The sequence below is a fragment of the Phragmites australis genome, chromosome 1 (assembly GCF_958298935.1).
Source record: "Phragmites australis chromosome 1, lpPhrAust1.1, whole genome shotgun sequence".
Lineage (NCBI taxonomy): Eukaryota > Viridiplantae > Streptophyta > Magnoliopsida > Poales > Poaceae > Phragmites > Phragmites australis.
In genome coordinates, this window is record NC_084921.1 from 6,035,106 (window position 1) to 6,057,048 (window position 21,943).

The 21,943-nt window shown below is 44.5% G+C and overlaps 5 protein-coding genes across 6 annotated transcripts; 2 read left to right on the forward strand and 3 right to left on the reverse strand.

The window, feature by feature from the left end:
• Positions 1 to 3,952, forward strand: LOC133892129 (factor of DNA methylation 1-like). Of its 2 annotated transcripts, none has more exons than XM_062332920.1 (7): positions 1 to 257; positions 369 to 1,497; positions 1,951 to 2,132; positions 2,574 to 2,663; positions 2,750 to 3,028; positions 3,147 to 3,362; positions 3,461 to 3,952. In XM_062332920.1, the coding sequence occupies exons 2-7, from the start codon at positions 411 to 413 to the stop codon at positions 3,692 to 3,694; spliced, it is 2,088 nt and encodes a 695-aa protein (XP_062188904.1). In that variant the 5' UTR covers positions 1 to 257; positions 369 to 410; the 3' UTR covers positions 3,695 to 3,952. The 2 variants fall into 2 exon arrangements, with proteins under 2 accessions (XP_062188904.1, XP_062188861.1); XM_062332877.1 differs by having other exon boundaries at positions 395 to 1,497.
• Positions 3,953 to 5,878: 1,926 nt separating this feature from the next.
• LOC133887239 (factor of DNA methylation 1-like) lies at positions 5,879 to 9,011 on the forward strand. Its single transcript, XM_062327187.1, has 6 exons — positions 5,879 to 6,511; positions 6,719 to 6,903; positions 7,574 to 7,660; positions 7,763 to 8,041; positions 8,138 to 8,353; positions 8,459 to 9,011. The coding sequence occupies exons 1-6, from the start codon at positions 5,920 to 5,922 to the stop codon at positions 8,675 to 8,677; spliced, it is 1,578 nt and encodes a 525-aa protein (XP_062183171.1). The 5' UTR covers positions 5,879 to 5,919; the 3' UTR covers positions 8,678 to 9,011.
• Positions 9,012 to 10,029: 1,018 nt separating this feature from the next.
• LOC133892277 (RHOMBOID-like protein 1) lies at positions 10,030 to 14,085 on the reverse strand. Its single transcript, XM_062332992.1, has 6 exons — positions 13,455 to 14,085; positions 11,774 to 11,937; positions 11,369 to 11,532; positions 11,029 to 11,288; positions 10,816 to 10,942; positions 10,030 to 10,342 (listed from the first exon to the last, which is right to left on the reverse strand). Exons 1-6 carry the CDS (start codon positions 13,868 to 13,870, stop codon positions 10,217 to 10,219), a joined length of 1,257 nt encoding a protein of 418 aa, XP_062188976.1. The 5' UTR covers positions 13,871 to 14,085; the 3' UTR covers positions 10,030 to 10,216.
• Positions 14,086 to 15,141: 1,056 nt separating this feature from the next.
• On the reverse strand, positions 15,142 to 19,357 carry LOC133892352 (protein IWS1 homolog 1-like). The gene is made up of 11 exons (XM_062333106.1): positions 19,156 to 19,357; positions 18,561 to 19,086; positions 17,697 to 17,816; positions 17,067 to 17,287; positions 16,836 to 16,965; positions 16,632 to 16,694; positions 16,473 to 16,550; positions 16,291 to 16,382; positions 16,115 to 16,174; positions 15,857 to 16,007; positions 15,142 to 15,732 (listed from the first exon to the last, which is right to left on the reverse strand). The coding sequence occupies exons 1-11, from the start codon at positions 19,164 to 19,166 to the stop codon at positions 15,634 to 15,636; spliced, it is 1,551 nt and encodes a 516-aa protein (XP_062189090.1). The 5' UTR covers positions 19,167 to 19,357; the 3' UTR covers positions 15,142 to 15,633.
• A 566-nt stretch (positions 19,358 to 19,923) lies between these two features.
• Positions 19,924 to 20,676, reverse strand: LOC133887248 (uncharacterized). Its single transcript, XM_062327194.1, has one exon. The coding sequence runs from the start codon at positions 20,599 to 20,601 to the stop codon at positions 19,981 to 19,983; it is 621 nt and encodes a 206-aa protein (XP_062183178.1). The 5' UTR covers positions 20,602 to 20,676; the 3' UTR covers positions 19,924 to 19,980.
• Between the last annotated feature and the right edge of the window lie 1,267 nt (positions 20,677 to 21,943).

A 21,943-nucleotide genomic window follows, 5' to 3' on the forward strand; every position in this document is an offset into this window, starting at 1 on the left:
GCCAAAACCCCTGGAATTCAGATAGCAAATGCTATGCTCCTTAAACCTTTCCGGTAAAGCTCTTGCTTGCTCGCCGATTCCGCCTGTTGCCACCATAAATCCAGCGAAGGCGGCCTCGTTTCATCGTTTGCGTTCAATCCTGGCGTCTGAGAACACGATTTCGATGCGGGTTTGATCTTTGTCAGGGGTTTCTCCGTCCGATTCCATCCATTTTCGTTGCCATTTGGACCGGATTCAGCTCTAGTTCGGGAGAAAAGGTAAGTCCTTTCGTTCCTTTTTTTCGATACTTGGATCCAAGAATATCGGGAGAAAATTCTTGTTTTTTCTTCTTCAAAGATTAGATCAAGAACCGCTGTGGTTGTGCCCAGGAATTGACTGAGTTGAACTCTGACAGGGGAACGGTTCTTGACATGGACGACTACATGGACCCCTACGAGGAGGCCGAGGCCGAGGCCGCCGCGGAAGCCGCCGGCTTGGCGGACCCCGCCGCTGAGGTCTCCTCCGACCCCGATGAGGACGACTCGGAGGCGGAGAGCGACTACGAGGAGAAGTCGTACGGCCTCCTCAGGTCTGGCAACCACCGGGTGCGCAATCCGGACGGCACCTTCCGCTGCCCCTTCTGCCCTGGCAAGAAGAAGCAGGGCTACAAGCTCAAGGACCTCCTCCAGCACGCCGACGGCATTGGCGCCTCCAGCAAGCACCGCCGCCACGGCCGCGAGCGCGCCTTCCACCGTGCTTTTGCCCGCTTTGTCCGCACCGATCCGTCCTTCGCGGATGAACTTGCCACTATCACTGGCATTGCTGGTGCTATTGCAACTGACACTGCTAATGCTAATGGCAGTGCCAGTGCCAACGGGAAGGCCAAAGCCAGTGTTGGTACTGCTGGATCCAGTTCCGCGGCCGTGACTGTGGGACGACCACAGGAGGTTGAGAAGTATGCTTGGCCGTGGACTTTTGTTCTTGCAGCCGGAGCAGGGTTCAACGCTGACGACTTTGCTGGTAGAGTGGCCATGTTTAGCTTGGTTGAGGTTGTGCCTTTGTTTGTCGATGAGATGGAAGGCATGGAAACCTTTGCAATTGTGAGGTTTACCAATGATTGGAGTGGATTTAATGATGCACTCACACTTGAGAACCATTTCAACGTGAATAAGCTTGGCAAGAAGGAATGGGAGACAAGGAATAGTGGTGCAGGTGCTGTGGAGGGGGAGGGCGGCGAATCCGAGGTTGAGGTTTATGGGTGGCTTGCCCGAGAGGGGGACTATAATGCAGCGAGCGTGGTGGGAAGGTTATTGAGGAAGCATACCAACCTGAAAACAATAGATGAGGTCTCCAAGATCGAGTCAGAGAGGTCAGGGAAGGTGGTGGCAACACTGGCATCTCAGATCGAGGCAAAGAACCGATACTTGCAGGATTTGGAGACAAAGAAGAATGCAACAGAATTTTCCATTGCTCGACTTGAGGAGGACAATAGGAAGCTGCATGAGGCATACAATGAAGGTACTCCGTGCAATTGTGTTTTGTTTCCTTTGGCTGTACTTGATGGTGTAGAGTGACCCACATGTCACATGTCGAGTCATTTCAGTGAAACTTACAGAATTGATCAAATCAATAGATGGTATTTCTGTTTTGTACTATTTCATAATTGATATTTTGTAATTTGTATGTTAGAAGTATTGAAACCATTTTAGATTCTTCCTTTTATATTGAACATGAAGTATTTAGAATAACAGTGGTATGGTTTGGGTTAGATGAGTTGCAGGAGTGCAGGACTTCTTCAGATAATACCACTATGCATGAAGTTGCTCCATATCTCTCTTATATGCTTAGATGTACACCCCCAATTGTGAATTTTGATTGTATAGCTTTAATTTCTTTCAGTTGCAAAATCAACAAAGCAATTTTCTTTATTAGAAATTAATTCATCTAATAAAATCTGTATTTCCCCTTCAGAAATGCGCAATCTTCATCGCAGGGCTCGTGAAAATGCTCTGAGGATTTTCCAAGACAATGAAAACTTGAGGCTTGAATTAGAAAATAAGAGAAAACAACTGAATTCACGAGCTAAGCAACTCGAAAAGCTGTCAGCTGAGAATGCTAGTGACAGGAAGAAACTCAATGATGAGAAGCAGAAGGTAAGCTAAAGAACTATACAAGTGAATCACTAAGCTATGAACATGTAACCTCTGCTGAAAGATTATGCCTAGGGTGCACTAATCTGGATGTACAGGATGGCAAACATTCTTTTATTTAACTGGCTGACTTTAACATGAAAACAACTAAACAAGGACTTTTTTTATAGTTATGCTTTTATGTGTTCCATTTGAGACTCACACAAGTTGTTTGAAATGATATAGCATAACTATACTTTCTCTGACAAGGGACGTGTTATTAGTAAGTATTTTATTGTCTGATTGTATGACACTTTTCCAAGAATGCCAGGTTTCTGTCTATAGCATAAGTGCTATGCATCGCATAAAACTAAAGATGACACTTTTAGTATATGGTATGATAAAATAAGTTCATACTGCAGTATCTTACATAATTATTTTAAGTTTCTCTTCTGAAACGTACAGGCAAAAGATGATAATAGTGAACTTGAGCTAGCTAGTATAGAGCAGCAGAGGGCTGATGAAGATGTTCTGAAGCTGTTGGACGAACAGAAGGTTTGTACTTTTCTTACTTTATATTGTTTTCTAGATGGTTGCTCTGGACTCTGGAGATGATAATTAATACACCTTAATAACATCAGAGGGAAAAGGAAGATGTACTTGCAAGAATGCTTCAGCTGGAAAAGGAGCTGCATGAGAAGCAGCAACTTGAGCTCGAAGTAACACGGTTGAATGGTACTCTCCAAGTGATGAAACATTTGGAGGGAGACGATGATGGGGATATTCATGAGAAGATGGAGAAGCTGAGTGAAAGATTAGAGCATGAAAAGAAGCGGCTGGAAGAGTTGAGCGGAGATCTTGTGACGAAAGAGCGTGAAAGTAACGATGAGTTACAACAGGCCCGAAAAGAATTGATAGCGGTACTGCTCGTTTTCTCTGGGTTATATGTTTAGCAATTACCCTGCCCCTAATATGTTCTTTATTACTTGATGTTCATAAAATGTTTTTCATTCATGAAATGTTTGTCACAATTCTCAGGGCTTGGAGAACGAGCTAAATGGGCGGACAGCTATTGGGGTCAAAAGAATGGGAGAACTTGATGAAAAGCCATTTCAAAATGCTTGCAAGAAAAAATTTGGAAATGATGATTACCAGACCAAAGCTGCAGAGCTGGTCTCAAGTTGGCAGGAGGAAATAAAGAAGCCATCCTGGCATCCTTTTAAGATGATTATTCAGGCTGATGGAGAAAATAAGGTATTTATTGAGTTGTTCTGTTCAACTATTGTGTGATCTTTGACGTTTATAGAGGCTAGTGTTTGTTCGGAAATCATAGCCATCCTCATTTGTTGCAGGAAATTATAGATGACGATGATGCAAAACTGAAGTACTTGTGGCTTGAATATGGCGACGATGTATGCAATGCGGTGAAGACCGCCCTGATTGAGATAAATGAGTACAACCCCAGTGGACGGTATGTCGTGCCTGAGCTCTGGAACTTGAGGAAAGGCCGGAAGGCCACCATAAAGGAGGTGCTGAAGTACCTGTTCGGGCAGATGGAGACGACGACCAAGCGCAGGAGGGGCTGAGGCGCCCTGGGCCGTGTCACCACCGAGCCAACTAGTTGTGCATGCGCGCCATTGGTGCTGTTGCAGAGCCCTGTGCTGCCCCCCCCCCTCCTGCTATAGGAGATGTATCCTGTGAATTCTGTTTGTTTAGCGACATCATAAGTGTTCGTGATCCAGGCCTGGGTATGCATCACGTTCTCATCTGCATGTGGTTGCTCCCGTCCTAATACACTGATGCGATCACTGAACTTAATAATACCCACCCATGGCTTTCGTGCTGCTGTTAGGTGTTTGTATATTTGTGCAGGTGTACAGATGTAGTAGCAGTGCTTGTCTGTCTCTTCTAGGTATATGACCGCTCATTATTCCCTTGTACAGTTCTTTTTTACCGTATAGCATATGCACTTTTTTTTAGAGGGGAAGGATGTTACTTCAAAAGCTCAGCCGAATCGCTGGCCACTAAAACCCAGATACCATCAGAGCAGAATTCAGCATGCATTGCATCTTGGACCTGCGGGAGAGCGACAGGACTTGTCTGCAGTAACTGCAGAGGGTAGTAGTCACTGACACATGGACCCCACCGCGTTTGGGGCCACGCGGCAATGACCCTACTGTCCTCTGCAGAGAAATCTGTTCCGCGGAAGAGGGGGCTGCTATGCCAACCTTCACCTCTTCTTCCTCCTTCCCTTCCCTCTCTTTCCTCCCAGTGAGCAGCTTCTTCACTGCCTCTGACAAGCCTTGCTCTATGCCTCCTTCAATGATGACGGTGTGCTCCTCAACCCGCCTTCTCCTATGCCTCACCCTCCTCCCACTCCTATTGCCGGATTGTTTCCTTGATTCTCTCGTTATTGACACTGCCCACCGTCCTCTTTTCGTCTCTGGTGACTCCCCGCCGCTGTGCTAATTCTACGTTGGTCCCCTGCCGCCATCACTACCCACCGCCTCCCATAGCACCACTGTCCATCGTTGATCCAACTGCCGGCCTCGGTCATCGCTCTAAGCCCGTCCACCACCAAATCCTCAACCCGACAACCTCGAACCTTAACCCGAGCGACGATGGCGATGAGGCATGACGGAAAGTGGGGCCCACCGTCAACGAGTGAAGAGAGAGGGTGGTCGACGCTCAACTCCGGTCTGAGTGGGTGGACCGGATGGTTCAGTGCAGGAGGTAGCCTGTGAACTATGCAGCATTATTTCTGAAGACATAGCCCCAGCCACCTGACATTTTCTCCTTCACAAAAGCTACATCACAATGGGGATTGAGAAAAAGGTTTGATTGGGGACTCAACGAGGCTAACTTTGAGAAGAACTGACCTTCTTGAACTCCACTATCTTTTTTATTTTTTATTTAGAATAACTGCTTGCATATGTATGAGTAGCTGGCTTTGCTTTGCCTATAGTTATTTTTTTCGAAATGATTATATATTTTCTATCGAAATGACTTTGCCTATACGAGTTGCCGTTAATAAAGGCGAACTACGGAGCAAACGACTTGACTGATGCCGTTCCAATTTCCAAGATTGTAGGCTTCCATAGCGATTATACTGCATTAACTGAGAAATGGGGAAGCCGAAGGGTTGCGATGCCAGAGCTAACACTACTGTTCCACGGCACATTGGCAAGCCAAGCAAGAAAGCAAAAAGAGAGGGAGATTTCATGATTTGTTATTGAATAACTTATCATATTTTTATATGTTATCGTTGTGTTGATGATATATGAGTTTAAAATTCACATGTTATCTCACAATGAATACTATATTAAGAATTAGCTAGTTATTCGATAAGGCGAAAAAAGTTAAAACGGTGGGACGTCATACAGTCACACTACTCAGAGTCACAGCCCACAAAAGTACAAAACCCCCGTCCCCTTGCCTGCTTGCAGCTGGGGCAAAGTTCTTGGCTTTCAGGAGTAATCTCTTTTTTTTTTCAAGCAACTTTCAGGAGTAATATGTTCTCTGGCTGTGGTAGATTTCCAAAAATAAAATTCAGTACCCGAAATAATCCCTGAGGCATTTGCTCTCTGCTGTTTCGAGAGAAGTAAAATACCAAAATCCCAAAGGTAAACATTGAGCTAACACACCAAAAGAAAAAGAGTGGTAAAAATCATTAGCTCAGCACGCACACTGCATGTACTCATGACACGGTAAGTAAACTAGTATAACACAGGCAATACCACTCGGAATTTCAGAGCACAGCGACAGCCACCCAACCACACTCGACTGAAACCTCAGAAACCAAAAGACTTCCATGTCAAGTGACGACATCCTAATGGGTAACGCCGATGCAGACAACGCCGGCGAGCTCCTTGTCTGGCCGTGGACTGGCGTCCTCGCCATGACCACTGCCGACGGTGACGCCACGAGTACCCTCGCCTTCCACGCTCAACAGCACTTCGCCGGCATCGCAACCACCGCGCTCCAAGAGGAGCCAGCCAGCCACCACCAGCACCAGGACTTCTTGCTGCTCCACTTCGGCAAGAACTGGGCGGGCCTCCGGGACGCCATGTCCCTCGCACGCCACTTCGCCGGCGCCGGGAGGAGGGAGTGGCAGAGGCGCGGCGAGGGCGATAGCACCGGTGGCGGCGTGTTCGGCTGGGCCGCCGAGGAGGAGGACCTTCTCGGCGACAACGCGGTAGGGAGGTTCCTGAGGGAGTCCGGCGTTGCGGCGAGGAGCGTGGAGGAAGTCCAGAAGGACGAGACGATCGTCGCCGCCAGGCTCGGCGGCGTGGCCAGCGAGTACGAGCGGAGGGCCAGGTTTTTGGAAGCCAAGTGCGAGGAGATGGTCTGGATGATGCACATGGTGGAGGAGGAGAACAGCTGCCTCCATGGCGAGCTCAAAGGTTAGTAAATCCATGCAAGTGCAAGCAACGTAAACTGCATCTCTTTTTCTTTTACATTTGTGTTAGTGACATATAGGATCAGGCCTTACTTGCCATCGCCACATTCTAATAGTATTTTAGAACCTGTGGTTTTGCCAGTGGTACATTGCCGTTTTCTGCCCTTTTTTAAGAGTAATTGCTTGAAATAATATCGATAACTTTTGCCAGTATCTGAAGGATGGAAGACAATAGCTGACAATATCATACCACAGATGAATAATGGCATCCATGAGGAGAATGAGAAGCTCAGGGTAGAGCTGGATGCAATTGGGAGAGAGATCGAGTCAAGGGTGGAAAGAATCCAGGAGCTCAAGGATGGCAGAACCAAACTGCATTGCAGCAAAGTGCAGAAGGTACACTCATTTGCTCTGGATTACAGAGTTCTGTATGCATCATCAGTTTACGTCCGCATGCATGTGCCTGCACTGACTCCATGTTAGATGCTGTCAAGAGTTATTCACTACAAGAATATCGGTTTACCTTGCAAATCAGTGCCATTATCAGCAGTTGATGAAAAGTAGAAGCAGATCTTCAGCTGGAGAAGCATGGAATACATTTTTACAAATTCCGTATGATAGTACCGCCTTTCTCGTTCAAGAGAAAGTTTTATGGTTCATTGCATTGGTGTATGTTGAATTAATGATCTTTCTTATATTGATCATGGAGAACCAGCCAGATTCCATGCTGCAGATAAAGTTTACAAGCAGCTGGAAACAAAAATAGCATCAGTTAACATTTACCCCCATGTGTTAGAGCATTAATATTTATTTTAGTTCCCTCATTACACCACAAGTAGTCACCCAAGGCCAATACTGACAGAATTTCCCTCGATGTCAGGAAGCTTCAGTTTAATATTATTTTAATGACAATTCAACATAGATCACTGGTATATTCATAACCCGGACAAGGCGGATATGCCTCTTGCGCAATGCGTTCCATTTTCCGTGCTTTTTCCATCTTGGTCTAACCTTTTCCATTACATCAGTTTAGCTTATGCTGTTTCTGACACGATGATCCAATCAGCTTGTTTTCGAGATCAACTCATGGGAGATGGCAGGTAGAGAGGCCAAGGCGAGTGACCATGCTCAAATGCTTCATGAAAAACATAAGGTTTCTTCTCTTCTTTTTGGATACAACAGTTATCATCTGCATCAACTGTTTTACCAATGACCAACCAATTCATACTAATGCATTTATGTGTATGCTTTCTAGGAAGAAATGGAAACCATTTACGCAAAAGTAATTCAACTTGAGAAGGAGGTGGAGCGAAGGGAAGCACAAGTGTCTGCAATACGTCTGCTGAACATGAAACTACAGGCTGGGGAAAACCTAACAAAGGAAGAATGTCAACATCTTTATAAATTAATGATAATTTTGAATAATTGTCTAGAGCAAGAACGTGAAAGGTTGAAAAATTCATTTGTTGACCTAACCAAAAGAGATCGGCTGAACAGAGACGTGCTTCAAGAGAGTCGTCAAGAATTGATTAAGGTAAACAACCCTGTGTTTTCAACAGATTCTCATTCCCTCTGCATTAGTTTTGTTATTTATAAAAACTTTCCTCCATGGAATAATCACAACGCTCAGGGTTTGGAGAGCATGATGATTGGTGGGAATACGGTTATTGGGATCAAAAGGATGGGACAACTTGATGAAAAGCCCTTTCACCATGCATGCAAGAGGAAATACAGGGATGACGATCCAGAGGGTAAAGCTGCAAGGTTGGTCTCAAGTTGGCAGGATGAACTAAAGAAGACATCCTGGCATCCGTTTAAAACTATTCAGGTCGATGGAGAAGACAAGGTATTTATCCAATTTCTGTAAATTGATACCTGCAGGCTCCAGTTGCATGTTCTCAATTCCGTTTGAAGAGCCATTGGTTAAAGGTCTTGCACTGAATGATTCCAGGACGTTGTGGATGAAGACGATCCAAAATTGAGACAGTTGTGGACCGAGTACGGCGACAACGTCTGCAATGCAGTGAAGGTCGCCCTGAGAGAGCTCAACGAGTACAGTCCTCACGGACGGCATACCGTGAATGAACTCTGGGACTTCAGGGAAGCGCGGAAGGCAACAATGGCAAAGGTGGTGAAGCATATTTTCGAGCAGCTGAATACGAGCAGTTAGCGGCAGCGCAGGGGTCCAAGCTATGGCATGTCTGACATCTAGAGGTCTTGGCGTGTATGTCCTGTAGGGTCTGTCTGGTTTGATCTTGCGCACTAACACTTCTCTGGGAAGGAGCTATATCCAGTCCACTATCTCAGATTCTGAAGTGTGTAAAATCAAATAGGCATCAGTCGGCTATGCATATCTGTAAGTCATACAACTGTAGGCTGCAACATTATGCTGCTTCCCTCCTAAACCAAAACATTCAGGCAACTTTGTATCCTATGCCAGGTTTTATACTATTAGCCATGTGTAGTTTGGGTAGTTTACATAACTTAACCTTTTCTAGTCCAATGTTGATAGTGATCTCATAAACTAGGTTTCCTTATGAAATAATCATTCCAAAAGTTGGACCCATGTCAAAACTTGTTTCACAATGGACCTAATGACTGACACCATTGCAGGTCTTTAATAAATTGATTATTTCCCCCTACTTGTGCTAAGATCATTATGATGTGCTTACTGCTTAGTCTCTAAACTCCATAAACATATATAATGACAAGAGTCCATAAATAGTTGCTATATAATTGATGCAGGAAATCATAGACAAAGATGGTAAAAATTAAGTAGTCTATATCAAGTGATGGGGGCTGATATCTGTCCTGCAGTCGAACTCTTTAATGGATTAGGTGAAAAAATCCAAGTGGAAGAATTACATCCCTGAATCAAGGAACAGTGATCAGCAACAGCAGGGAACCAGTCCCGTAAAAAAAAACAGCAGGGAACCAGGGATATAAAATGGATCCAGTATCAGCATTCAATTTTTCTTTGATATTTCTTTGTATTGTCTTGTATCATTCCATCAACCTCTGTAACATTTACATCCTTTGACCATCCAAAGTAGTGCAAAACAAACATAAAAAGTCTGATAATAAAATACTAAGATATCCTTGTGAAAAGTGGAAGGGAAATATGAAGATGAATGTTAACCTATTAACCTAGATATACATATGAGCAGAATAGGACTTAGATAGCATACATGACTTGACACTTGTCTAGGGTCCTGGCATAATCATCTTTTTAGTATAATGTATTGCAACAGTTTTATTTGACCAGGATAAACTCCTAAGTCCTAAATCCTAATATGTTTTCCATGGTTGCCCCCCATCTCCCTCTCTGTAGCTAATATTCGGGACAACAATCTAGATATGGTACACATACTCTTATTGTTCTATTTCTATCTTTTTTTCTTTTTTTGAGAATTGATGAGATTCACCAAGCCTTCCTTCTCTTGACACAACATTTTAGGCTTGACACCTTTGTATCTTCATAATGGTATAAGGCAAGTGCTCAATTCATATGTCAGAAACTACTGCCTCAAATTATCCATCTTTTATAACCCCCAACTGACATTCGTAATACACAGCATGCACAACAAAACAAAACCATAGAAGCCATAAAAGGATTACCAGAGAAGCTCAATGTAAATTAGGCTTCTACCTCTCTCTTCTATAGATATGTGGGCATCAATTCCTTGTCAGAAAGTACATACATTCGCCATTAACTGCAAAGGCCAATACAAAGGTTTTTAATTGCTTCCGTGTTGTTTGGATTGTTGAGAACATATGTTGCTGTCTTTCCAGTGCTTTGGCATGTCAGGTTTAATTGATTTCCAAGCTGTGAAGACTGCAGGAGAGGCTTAGTATTAGTAAACTTTCAGTGAGGATGTAAAGCGAAAATGAAACATTAATTTAATCACTGCATGACTGCAATGATAACGTGCCAACCATATTGAAAGATAAACAGTCTTTGATAAGCAAAAGTTCTAGTAATGCTCACAGGAATGAAAACGATGGAACCGCAATATTGCTAACGGCAAAACAATTGAAAACCAATCAAGGCAACATTTTCAATATCATAACATGCGGTCACGACTTGCGGTCGAAGTTCTGATGTTTTTTATGATTTTATCTAAGAGACTTTTATAAAGTGAAAAATGCTCAAGAGTACACATTCATGAAAATCTTGTGCTGATATACTTATTAAGGTTTCATCCGGAATACCAGATTAAAAGAACAACTATGAGAACTAGTGATTGTCACATCAGACTTTATAGGTGAAGCACATTTAGTAAGAATCATATGCGTAGAAAGGCTTACCATGCAATAGTTGTTTGGTGCTTTGCAGCTCCACTTTGAAGTAGGCACACAGCTCAGATAATGGCACCAAGAACAGTGCTCACTAGCATCGAACCCTTTAAGTAGCAATACCAGGCCAATGGTGAACCTGCCAATGATAAAGTTTAGCACAAGCAGTAGAAATGCAGAGGCTGAATAGATCATTATTGTTCTTCTGGTTGGTTAGATATTTACCCAGAAATCAATATCAGTGTAGCAACAACCCAGAGTATGATTTGATATGTCTTGAACTTCCGTTTAGTTGGGCCCATGGGGAATCCAAGAGGAGAGTTCTTTTGGTTAATGTATCCAAACTGCTGGCGCATTAGCAGCACAAAACCAAGAAAGAACCCTGATATGAATCCCCCGAGGTGAGCGAAGTTGTCAACGTGCGGAAGGATCCCAACAGCCAAGTTGATGGCAATGATCATAACTAGAGTCAATAATGCTGCAAACTGATTTTTTAAAACAAGAAAATTAGACACGTGGAATATGGAATAATTTGTGAAGATACTGCATATATTTTAGAATCAACCTTATTCTCATATATCGTCCAATTCGTTATCAGCTCTGACAGCATGGAGCCCAATAGTCCAAATAGTGCACCTGAAGCACCAACAGATATATTCGACACCATAAATAGAGCAGACAGCAAGCTACCACCTACTCCAGAGAGCACATACAGTGGACCAATCCTCACTGCAACAAACAATCATTAATCAAGTTATATGATCATGAGGCCTTGAAGGAACTGCCGGACACCATAAAATAAAAGATGCAGTGTACAGGCATCAAAATGAAGAACAAAAAGATAATACAAATTATTTCAACAGCTCGGAACAAGGATTTTCATCAAAAGAAATCCGAAGCGTTTCATTCAATTTGTTGTGGATTGGATGATCGAAAAACCAGCAAGCAGCAAGTGTAGGCTGTGTCTTACTGAAACCAAATTCCTTCTCGAGCCTGATTCCAATCAATAGGAGACTCAACATATTAGCAAGTATGTGGACAACTCCAGCATGCAACCAAATGCATGTAATGAGGCGCCAGCCTTCGTGATCTTTGGTAACTTTACTGGTTTCTAGTGCCCCCATTTTCAACAGCCTGGGGAATTGAAATATATGTCAGTTAAACATTCAAGCTATCAAGATTTTTGTCAATAAGCAGGGGGGTGGGGGTGGGGATGAAGTGCCTCCACCTGAAGGCATAATCAGAAAAAAAAAATCTCAATAGTGAAAAGCAATCGTCATGGACCTTTCAATTACAAAGATGAATTCAGATAATAAGGTTTAACAGAAGTATAGACAATACAAATTGGTATCTTTGCATCACATTGCATTCGCTGCTTCACTGGTCTAAGATTTGGAACTAAGGAATCATTTGATTTTAGGAAGAAAACCATTCAACCCTTGCTACATATAAGGGATTGCTATAACGAAAAATGAGGTTAGACCGGATCTCTTGCATATACTTCGCTTCCAACAACAGCTGGTTATTCAAACATGACCAGATAAAAGTAAAACAAAGAAAGTTTTTCTTTAATAAGAATAAGATGGTAAAGGAATTATCCACATTGAAAATAATATTCAGATGATGGTAAATAAATAGCTGACTACAACTTAAGTACTTTCATTCTACGGAAATGTTGTCTAATGAATCAGGAATACTGTATTCCACAGCTGCAATCTCATTTCGTTCAAAATTCAATCTTTAGAAGATTCATAAATTCCCATACAGATAAAATTGTGAAGAATCCCATTTTCTTAAAAAAATTAACAAACAGCGAAGGTTTGTCGCCCGAAAAAGAAAAAGAACAGGAATACAAATTCATGTCTAAAAAGGCTTCAATAGAAGAGTAAATTTCTAAAACCTATAACTATTTTGACATATGTTGCAAAAAACTACAACTTCTAGTGCTTTGTAAAAAACTATAACTTTCTCACCGTGGGTCCACCTGTCATCCTCTGACAACAGGTGGGCCTATGGTTAATCCTCCTATTACATGCCATAGAGGATGACAGGTAAGTAGGTATCAGAAGTTGTAGTTTTCTGTAACATATATCAAAATAGTTGTAGGTTTTTGAAATTTACTCATCTAAGAAAGACATGTCTCTGGAGGTCAAGAAACTTTTCCCCAAATTTTGTGAAAAAGGGACCAAAAAATGACCTATTGTAGATCAGAACTTCGAATTGCCTACCTTTATAGATACACCAGCCACCATAGACGTACCAAGAGCAACTCTATCAGATTCAAACAAAGTGACACCAATTTTATGCGAAGTAAGCTAGCGACTTTGAGTCTTTGATCAAACATAAAAATTCAACCGTTCATGCCCAAGAAACAGCACCTGAACCAAACCTAAGGCAATCACATCAGATTTTTGTTTTGATTTAAAAAGCCAATGTCCTACCAATCAATGAGCTCGACAAAAAAAGAGAGCAAAATTCACAGTAACAGCTAACCATTACGCAATGACCCTTAAAACGAACAAATAAAGGCCATAACGGAAGCACATTTCATCAAATCTACACAATTCTCACAATGCATACATATAAAGCAATCTAAACCAAGCGAACAACACAAAGATCCAAAATTTTCACCGATTTGGACAATGCCTTACGTCGCTGAGGAGGGGCCCACGAGGGGGTTCTCCTTGAACGACTGGAACGCGAACCTCCCGAGCTCCGGCGCGAGCCAGCACCCCTGCGCGGTGGCGCTCTCGCCGACGGATCCCCCTATCGCGGCGCCGGCGGCCTCGGCGTGGGCGGGGCAGTCGTTGAAGTACATGGTGAGGACGAAGATGACGATGTTGGCGATGATGAAGAGCGGCACCAGGAAGGGGAACCACCGCCGGAATGGCCGGAACTCCTGCGGCGGCGGCGGAGGCGGGCGGCTCCGGTGCTGGTGGTGCGGCCCGTGGCGGCCGTGGTGCCCGGGGCCATGGCTCCGGTGGCGTGGGCTCTCGGGCCGTCCCGGACCTCCGCCCCCGCCGTCGACGTCAATGGGGACCACCGCCGTCTCGCCCCGCCGCGGCATTGCGCCGCCGGCGAGGGGCGCGGGTGCGTGGCGGGCTGGAACTTGGCGGGCAGCGCGAGGAATGCGAGCGCTCGGGGAGTAATTCTGCGTCTCGGGAGGGTCGTTCGCGCGTGTTGCCTCGTGGAGAAATGGCCGGGAGGGGAGGAGGACGAAGACGTGGTGGCGACCTGCGAAATGAGGGAGAAGAAGAGAGACCTCTATTTTTAGTAGTGCTTGTCGAGCCTAATCATGTTTTAACGAGTTTCATTCAATCGAAATTAACTTACTTTAAAGAACTCTGTATATCATATTTCAAATGAAACTCGAAGGCACCATTGTGCTCTGTTTTAACAAGTCAAAACGTCGGGTATTAAACTTTTCGTCAAAATTTTGTGAATTTTAAGAATTTTAGAGGAGAACGGAATATTTAATTTTGATCAAAGAAAATTACTGACATGTGTAATCCGCTGAGCAGAGAATGAAAAATATCTAAAATTTTGATAAAATTCATGAATTTTGATATTTTCGGCGATGAATGAAAAAATTGTAAAACAAAATTGAAATATATGACTAACTACTCTTTGTAGACTAACGAAAACCGGCATCTCAATGCGAATCGGACGGAGACAATTTGATTTTATGTGGGTTTTACAAAGAGTACAACCACAAATACATGAGGCGACATAAATTTGAGTGATAAATTAATTGTTTAATCAAAAGATGTAGAGAGAGTCGATTTTGATTAAGTCAATTCGTTAATTCGCCATTACTTCATTCGTGTATTACCTGCTACGAAACCACTACTAACTCCATTAACTGCTCGTACGAAACACCAGTAAAGACGGCCAACCACCATGTCGCTGTCTATCAAATTACGTCTGTGTTGGTGAACTGCCGTTGCTTAGCAATCATGTTACGTACGTACCAAGAATATCCCAATCTGATAGATTTGCCTGAACCGGATGCCACGACATCGAATTGGCTGAAAAAGACAGGCAAAGCCACAACATTTTATCCAAGTGCACTTGATCCTCCTACTGAACGCCCCTAAATTTTGTAGGTACACACACACGGAATATGTACGTACATATACAGATAAAGCAGGAGGATCAAGTGCTCAGTAATCCACAAGACCACAAATAATCAAACACCTGTCATGACATCGAAAAGCTTTCTGGCAACAGGTAGGAGACCGTAAGAGGCTGTCAAAGCCATCAGAAAACGCAGCTCAACTAGCTCTAGGATGGAAGCTGCTAAGCTGCCTCGGTATCATTAGTTTTCAGTCAGCAAGGTGAAAAAATTCTCCAAAATATTGTCATTTACCAAAATCTAGTTACAGTCTTGTTTGTAGTAACCATTAAACACAATTAATCTGCTGTCGCACAATGTTTGATTTCATAACAACGCATGACGCTCCTCGAGTACAAAGACGTGAAACTTCAACTAAACTTACAGCCCGATCCGATCCAGTTGTAACGTGTAAGCATGACAAACATTTATACAGTATAACAGCACCACTCTGCTTGAAACACACTATATTCATGCATGATCATAATATAAGCATTGGCAATAAATAGTGCCCAAATCATCAAGTTTCTGAAGCCCATCTGTTGCACCCTAACCAGGCAGGAAAAATACTTGGATAAAGAATCCTAGATTATTGAGCCGAGCTATTTGCTCTTGAGTGGTGGTAGTGTGCTTTGTACTAATTCAGCAATCCACTGCGGTCACAATCATGTGCAAGGGCTTGGTGGATGAGGATACCAGAGTGGATGCTGGATGGTCTACAAGTACTTGATCATCCCACGGCCTTCCACACTGAGCTTTGACGCCTGAAGATTTTTCTTCTTGGGCGCTTTGAGCTGCTGCAATTTCTTGTTCATCTGAATTTCCAACAATAATGATTAATTATCAGTCCTCCTTTCACAGTTAGCAAGCATCATAGAATCTGAACTAGCTTATAATAGGCTGACAAAACTAAAAGAGTTTTGAATATGGCAGGAGAACCTTCAGCCGGCGCTGGTCTTGGACAGCCTGCTTAGCACGAGCCCTTATCTGCTCAGGATCAATTTTGGACTGTGGACGAATGACAAAGTCCAAAGGCGAGGCTTCTGGCCTAGAAGCATGCTGCCTTGCACTGCTTTGCCCAGACCTACGTCTAAATGCACAGCATAAAACATATTAATCCAACAAATTTGTAATGGTAACAGAACCTGCATCCACGAATCAAAAATAAAAACAAATATGATACATTGTGAGACTTACTGAGAGAAGTCAGCATCATCATCGTCTCTGGATTCCATTCCAGAGCTACTTGACGATGGCCTTTATGAAAAGAAAGAATAGCTAGTCATAATACAGAGTACAGACATAATACACAAGACAAGATGATTATGATAAGAGATTACGTCTTCAAATGGCCAATAAATGCATGCACTCACTTTTTCATTTGAGGACGCCTGTAAGGAGCCCTTTCATCGTCATATCTCCTCATATCCTCAAATCTCGTGCTCTTGTTGAATATTGGTCGACTCTGTTTTCTTACAATAGTTAGTCATACAAACCAAATACCTTTGAGAGCAAACAAGCACGCAAAATAAATGAGTACTGAAGACGAACTTACCCATTTATCAACCAGTTCCTTAGCCAGTTTTCTGTTTGCAGTAGTCTCCTCATCAGATTTTGACAAAAACATAATGACCTAAACATGCATCATGGGATAGACTTAGCACATAGCACGTAATCTGCAAAACAGTATATCAGAGAGACCAAATAAAACTACCTTTCCCAGACCACTTTTCTTAAGCTGCTCTCTTCTGTCATATTGTTCCAAGTCAATGGGAAACTGTGACAGAGGTATAAAGCTTTCGTTAGCAATTAGACCCTGAGGGGCAATCAAAACATAAAATCATGGACAACTGTGTTCTTGGGCAAGAACAATGAAGCTACACAATGCAAAAGAAAGAAGGAAAATAAAGATGCCTACATCAGTTAACAATTTAAGCACAGCAGATCGAATATTCATATTTGGTAGGCTTCCATCAGGTAAGGGCTCAAGCCAGTTTTTTAGAAGAGTGAGCACTCCATGATCAAGAAATTCCTGCTGAAGATTTTTCCTGCAAAATAGTGATGAACAAGAAAATAATTATTGCCAGCCATAAACAGATAGCAATATGCATTGACACCACAGGCAAGGTTGTATCTCTGGACATCTTACTTAGAGAGAACATCTATGAGCAGTGGAAGCTTCATAAGTTTATTAATAGCCGGCTTTGATTGCCTATTTAGGTTTGCATCTTCTTCAGCTGCTACCTCGAACTCAGCAATGAATTGTTCCACTATAAGACCAATATCCGCACGTGGGCGATCATTCTTCTTCTTCTTCTTACCACCCTTGAAGAGTCGCTCAATTTCATCATCCTCTTCACCCTCTTCTGCCTATAATAAAAGGAATTAATTCATACTGGTTGCAAAGGCCAAAAAAAATAAACAAGGATAATGTAACGCATCATTATTTTTCCTGTGTAAAGCACATATTTGATTTGGAAAATTAATAAGATGGAAAGGTGTCAGCTTTCTCAACTAAGACTTGGCCCCTAAAGCTTCTATCAACTCCTACAAGGCTATGAAATGGATCTCTAACATAATCCTTCTGTTACTTAATAGTGAATGCAAACAATCCACAAGTTAATACAGTCATCGGAGCCACTGGTATGCAATACAACCAAGGGTAAAATATAATGAGACAGCAGACATTTTATTAAGCATGTGCAGCCATTTATCTTCAAATAATGCAAAAACATAATGCTCTAGGGCATCTGAGCGATTAAGATTTAAGAATGAATACCTGTGGATAATGTCGAGGAGAATGGCGATCATTATCACTGCCATAACGATCAGCTGGATCAACCCCACTATCATCAATGAAATTATCATCATCTACAGTTCTAACACCGTCTTGGTCATCCTGTTCCATGAGAATAAAATGTCAGCAGAGAGGACTAGTCCATACAAGACCATGAAAATACTAGTTTAAAAGGGAAGCCAAGCTAATAAAATGATCTAATGCACCCAGAAAATTCCAATGATCTGACTTGATATGAACCCAACATAGTCACACAACCCATCCTGAGCAAGCAGTCCTCCATGAAGGAAAAGAAATGAAAGGAGAGCAAAAGCGAACTCATATTGATGACCTACAAGCTGTTTATTATCTAACCAGTAAGACAAGCTTTCAACTGTCATATCATTTAAGTAGAATAAGATATTCTTCAATAGAGCAGTGTTCCAGTTATACTTAAGTATCATTGTCAGAAATAAGATACCACAAACAGACTAAACAATGCTATCCCAGTTATCTCATAAAACCAAAGCCCTCCTTGCAAAATCAAGGCCATGGCATAGACCAAGATAAAACCAAGCATCACATTTTAACATCTTAAATAGTTCACTTTAAAAAATGCTATCTGCAAAATTTTGAAGATGCTATCTGTAGTACATCCTGATTGCAAGGGGTTGGCTGAAAACATAATAAGACCTCAAGATTAATCCTAATTTCCCTACGAAAAGAAAACACACCAACAACAACAGAATGAACCAGCAGCACCAAAACAAACTAATTCAACCACTGCTCGCCATCCAGAAAAGCTAAATCGATCACTCGAATGAAGCAACTCAAATACACAGAGATGTATCAATCTACTGTCTTTACCTCTGAATCACCGCCGGCGATGGTATCCCAGAGCTCCTGGATCTCCCTCTCCCCTTCGTCGTCCTGGTCCCGGTGCCCACCCCCAGCGGCAGAGGCCTTACCTCCCGAACCCCTCTTCTCCCTCACCACCCCCCTGTCCCTCTCCTTCCCGTCGTCCTCCCTCCTCCTCTTCTTCTCCTTCTTCTCCTTTCCCCCGCCCCTCGCGAGGTCCCTCAGCGCCGATGAGCCCTTCCTCTTCTTCGCCTCTGCTTCCGCGTCCGCGTCCTCCAGCCCCCAGTCCTCTAGCCCGTCGTCGCCGGGCATGCCGTCTCCTCCAGCGCCCCCGCCCTTCTTGAGGAGGCGCTTCCGGGGCCTGGAGGAGGACCCCGCCCCGACGTCGTCGCCGGCGCCATGGACGGGGGTCGGGGAGCGGTCGCGGGTCCAGTCGCCGCCTAGGTCGTCCTCGAGGTCGTCGTAGGGTTGCGGCTCGGGAGAGGGGTCCCGCGCGTCGGGGTCCATGAGCGGCTCGCCGTCCTCATCGATGTAGCTGCAGGGGTGGAATCGGGGTGAGGCGACGAAACCCTAGAGAGGGAGGTGGGGAAGCAGAGGCACTTACGGGTCGTCCATGGCGACGGCGGCGAGATGCGAATCTAAACCCTAGGTGTGCAAGTGAGGAGGACGAGGGAGGGAGGAAGGAAGGAGAGATCGATCCGGAATCCGGAGACGGGGCAGGGAAGGATTGGAATGCGTGCGACGGCAAGACGGAGAAGATGGGCTTTTCCGGCGAGACTCGTCACGGGCAGAACGGCCCAGCTCGATCTAGTTTCCGCGGGACTGAAGCCACCCAAAAGCACGGCACGGCCCAGGTGCTCTAGAGAACCCGATCTGAAGATGGCCGTGGAAGCGGTGGAAAGGTCGAGCTCCCAAGCGCAGTCGAGGTCTTGGACGCGGCCAGCGCGAACGGTCTCCGGCGCCCAATTTTTAATTTCCTTTTTGTTGGAGGAATTCTTGCGCCCAGTTGAACGAACAAATGGTTGTCCCAGTTTACGATTTGTTAGCCTCTTCTCCCCGCGCTGCGTGTGGGTGAACGGCGCCATCATCGTCGGCGCCGGTCCCTCGGGGCTTAGCAATGGCGGCGCGCCTGCGCGAGCAGGGCGTCCCCTACGTGGTGAGCAGCGTCGAGAAAAACACAAACCCAAGCAACACGAAAGTTTATTTAGCACAGAGCGACGTGATACACTGGAGTAGTAAACCGATGGACTTCAAACGACTCATGAACTGAAACAACACATGCCAAGCCAGATATAGGAAATAGATGCTGCTTGTTGAACCCCACGCGCTGGCGACGACACAGACAGAAATCAACCGCTGAAGGCTCCCAAAGACACCGAGCTACTGTCCCGGCGGGCGGAGGTGACACGGTCATGGAGCTGCAAACCTATCAGAGCACCGAAGCCACCGAGAGGCCGACGGCGAGCGGCACGATGGAGGCGTAGACGAGCTTCCCCCACATGGCATGGCGACCATGGGTGTTGTTGGCCGCCCAGACGGCGGCCATGACCCCTGCCACTCCGGCGAAGAAGACGCCCGAGAGGGTGAGAAAGTATGTGTTCTCGTTGAACCCCGGCGGTGGCTCGCACACGGCCAAGGTGATGACCATGGAGGCGGTGGAAAGGCCGAGCACCCCGAGAGCAGTCGAGGCCTTGGATGCGGCAGCGCGAGCGGTCTCCGATGCCTGTTGTCGTTGCGGAGCAAAAACCACGGGGGCCACCATCTGCCAGTTGTGGTTCCGCACCGCCGTGGCATGTCGGCCACGGGGATCGTTGGCCACCCAAATGGCGGCCATAACCCCTGCCACTCCGGCGAAGAAGACGCCCGAGAGGGTGAGGAAGTAGGTGTTCTCGTTGAACCCCGACGGTGGCTCGCACACGGCCAAGGTGATGGCCGTGGAGGCGGTGGAAAGGTTGATCACCCCAAGCGCAATCGAGGTCTTGGACGCGGCAGCACGGGTGGCCTCCGGCCTCTGTTGCCGTTGCGGAGAAAAATCCACAGGGGCCACCATCTACCACTTGTGGTTGCTTCGATGAGTGTAGCGTAGCGTGGGATTATTACGAAGAGGCAAGAGAGGAACTCAGCAATTGAGAGAGAGAGAGTAGCGAAAGGAGGATGAGGATGAGGATGAGGGAGGAAGCCCGTCTGCCCGTGTATATATAGCAACAATAACACATGAAGATTATTTCACGGAGGATGCTATGGCTGATGTCAGGTCTGCTATCAAAGACTCCTGCAGAGAAGGCGGCGGTTTTTTTTTTCCGAATGACCTTATTTCAAGAATCAACTAACCGACAAATCCGTCGCCTCCAACATCCATCGGTCGCGCGGCCTCGCCCATCAGTGCAAAGAAAACACCTTCTTGATGTGTTGACGCCTTGATGTTTGACGCGCATTATGTTTCTGCCTCAAATTGTATGAACGAAGCCGCTTGGAAAGTGCCCAAAAGCCGAACCAACCATTGCAGGCTGCTGCTGAATATACATACAAAAGTGGCTCATTTCACTTCGGTTCATACGAATTTGGGGGCGTAAATCTTATAAGGGGGGGGGGGGGGGCTGGCGACGGACACAAAATTCACTGACAAGCCAGATTTGTACATCAATCGTCCCACCAAATCTCATCCATCGTTCTGCTACGTGTAATCTTTGGTACTTTTCAACAATCATCAAATGTGTCTTCCTTTTTATTTTATCCGCTCTTTTTTCCCTCGAATACGCAGGAGAACCAAGTTACCGTCAATTACACACTGCACCATTAGATCTACATTGAGATCCGTGTATCGCAGTTTTCATGCAGCGTGTGTCCAAAGTTGCAAACCGGTTTTCATTCTGAATTTTTGATCTGGCTCTTCTGAACTTTTTGTTTCCACTCTCTACCTAGAACTACTTTCGCAGTACAATCTCGACGCGCCTGATTTAAATCATTCATGAAGAAAATTATTACTAGTACAACGAAACAGAATAATGAAATGATTTCAGAGTGTCAATTTCATCACATGTATGATAATTTACCACCGAATGACATGCATGATCTTTTTTTACAGAAAATAGCAGGAGTTCAACCTTAATTAATTATAAAAGGAGCAAGAGTTAATATAATTACAAACGGTGCCTCTCTAACCAGTAAAAGAATATAGCCTACAACCCAAAAAAATCGGCAAAATCGCCGAAATTAGCATGTCACCCCACTAGAAAAGTTGCACACCTCCTTCAGTTTATTCCTTCTATAATAAGAGCCGCCAACTCATATCGGTTGTTTACCGGTATTTTGAAAAATGCGTGATTATTTTTTTGATACGTTTCACATGATATAAATCAACGAGCCATTGAGGTTCTTACGGTGCGTTTTTG

Coding starts and splice junctions, on each gene's coding strand:
- LOC133887248 (XM_062327194.1), bottom strand. CDS start 20,601: ATGGTGGCCCCTGTGGATTTTTCTCCGCAACGGCAACAGAGGCCGGAG.
- LOC133892277 (XM_062332992.1), bottom strand. CDS start 13,870: ATGCCGCGGCGGGGCGAGACGGCGGTGGTCCCCATTGACGTCGACGGC. Junction 11,938..13,454: donor GTGGGCCCCTCCTCAGCGAC/GTAAGGCATTGT, acceptor TCAATTCCCCAG/GCTGTTGAAAATGGGGGCAC. Junction 10,943..11,028: donor ACACTGATATTGATTTCTGG/GTAAATATCTAA, acceptor TATCATTGGCAG/GTTCACCATTGGCCTGGTAT.
- LOC133892352 (XM_062333106.1), bottom strand. Junction 16,695..16,835: donor TGCTTAAATTGTTAACTGAT/GTAGGCATCTTT, acceptor CCTCTGTCACAG/TTTCCCATTGACTTGGAACA. Junction 16,383..16,472: donor AGGAACTGGTTGATAAATGG/GTAAGTTCGTCT, acceptor GTAAGAAAACAG/AGTCGACCAATATTCAACAA.
- LOC133892129 (XM_062332920.1), top strand. CDS start 411: ATGGACGACTACATGGACCCCTACGAGGAGGCCGAGGCCGAGGCCGCC. Junction 1,498..1,950: donor GCATGAGGCATACAATGAAG/GTACTCCGTGCA, acceptor TTTCCCCTTCAG/AAATGCGCAATCTTCATCGC. Junction 3,363..3,460: donor AGGCTGATGGAGAAAATAAG/GTATTTATTGAG, acceptor CATTTGTTGCAG/GAAATTATAGATGACGATGA.
- LOC133887239 (XM_062327187.1), top strand. CDS start 5,920: ATGTCAAGTGACGACATCCTAATGGGTAACGCCGATGCAGACAACGCC. Junction 8,042..8,137: donor GTCGTCAAGAATTGATTAAG/GTAAACAACCCT, acceptor CACAACGCTCAG/GGTTTGGAGAGCATGATGAT. Junction 8,354..8,458: donor AGGTCGATGGAGAAGACAAG/GTATTTATCCAA, acceptor GAATGATTCCAG/GACGTTGTGGATGAAGACGA.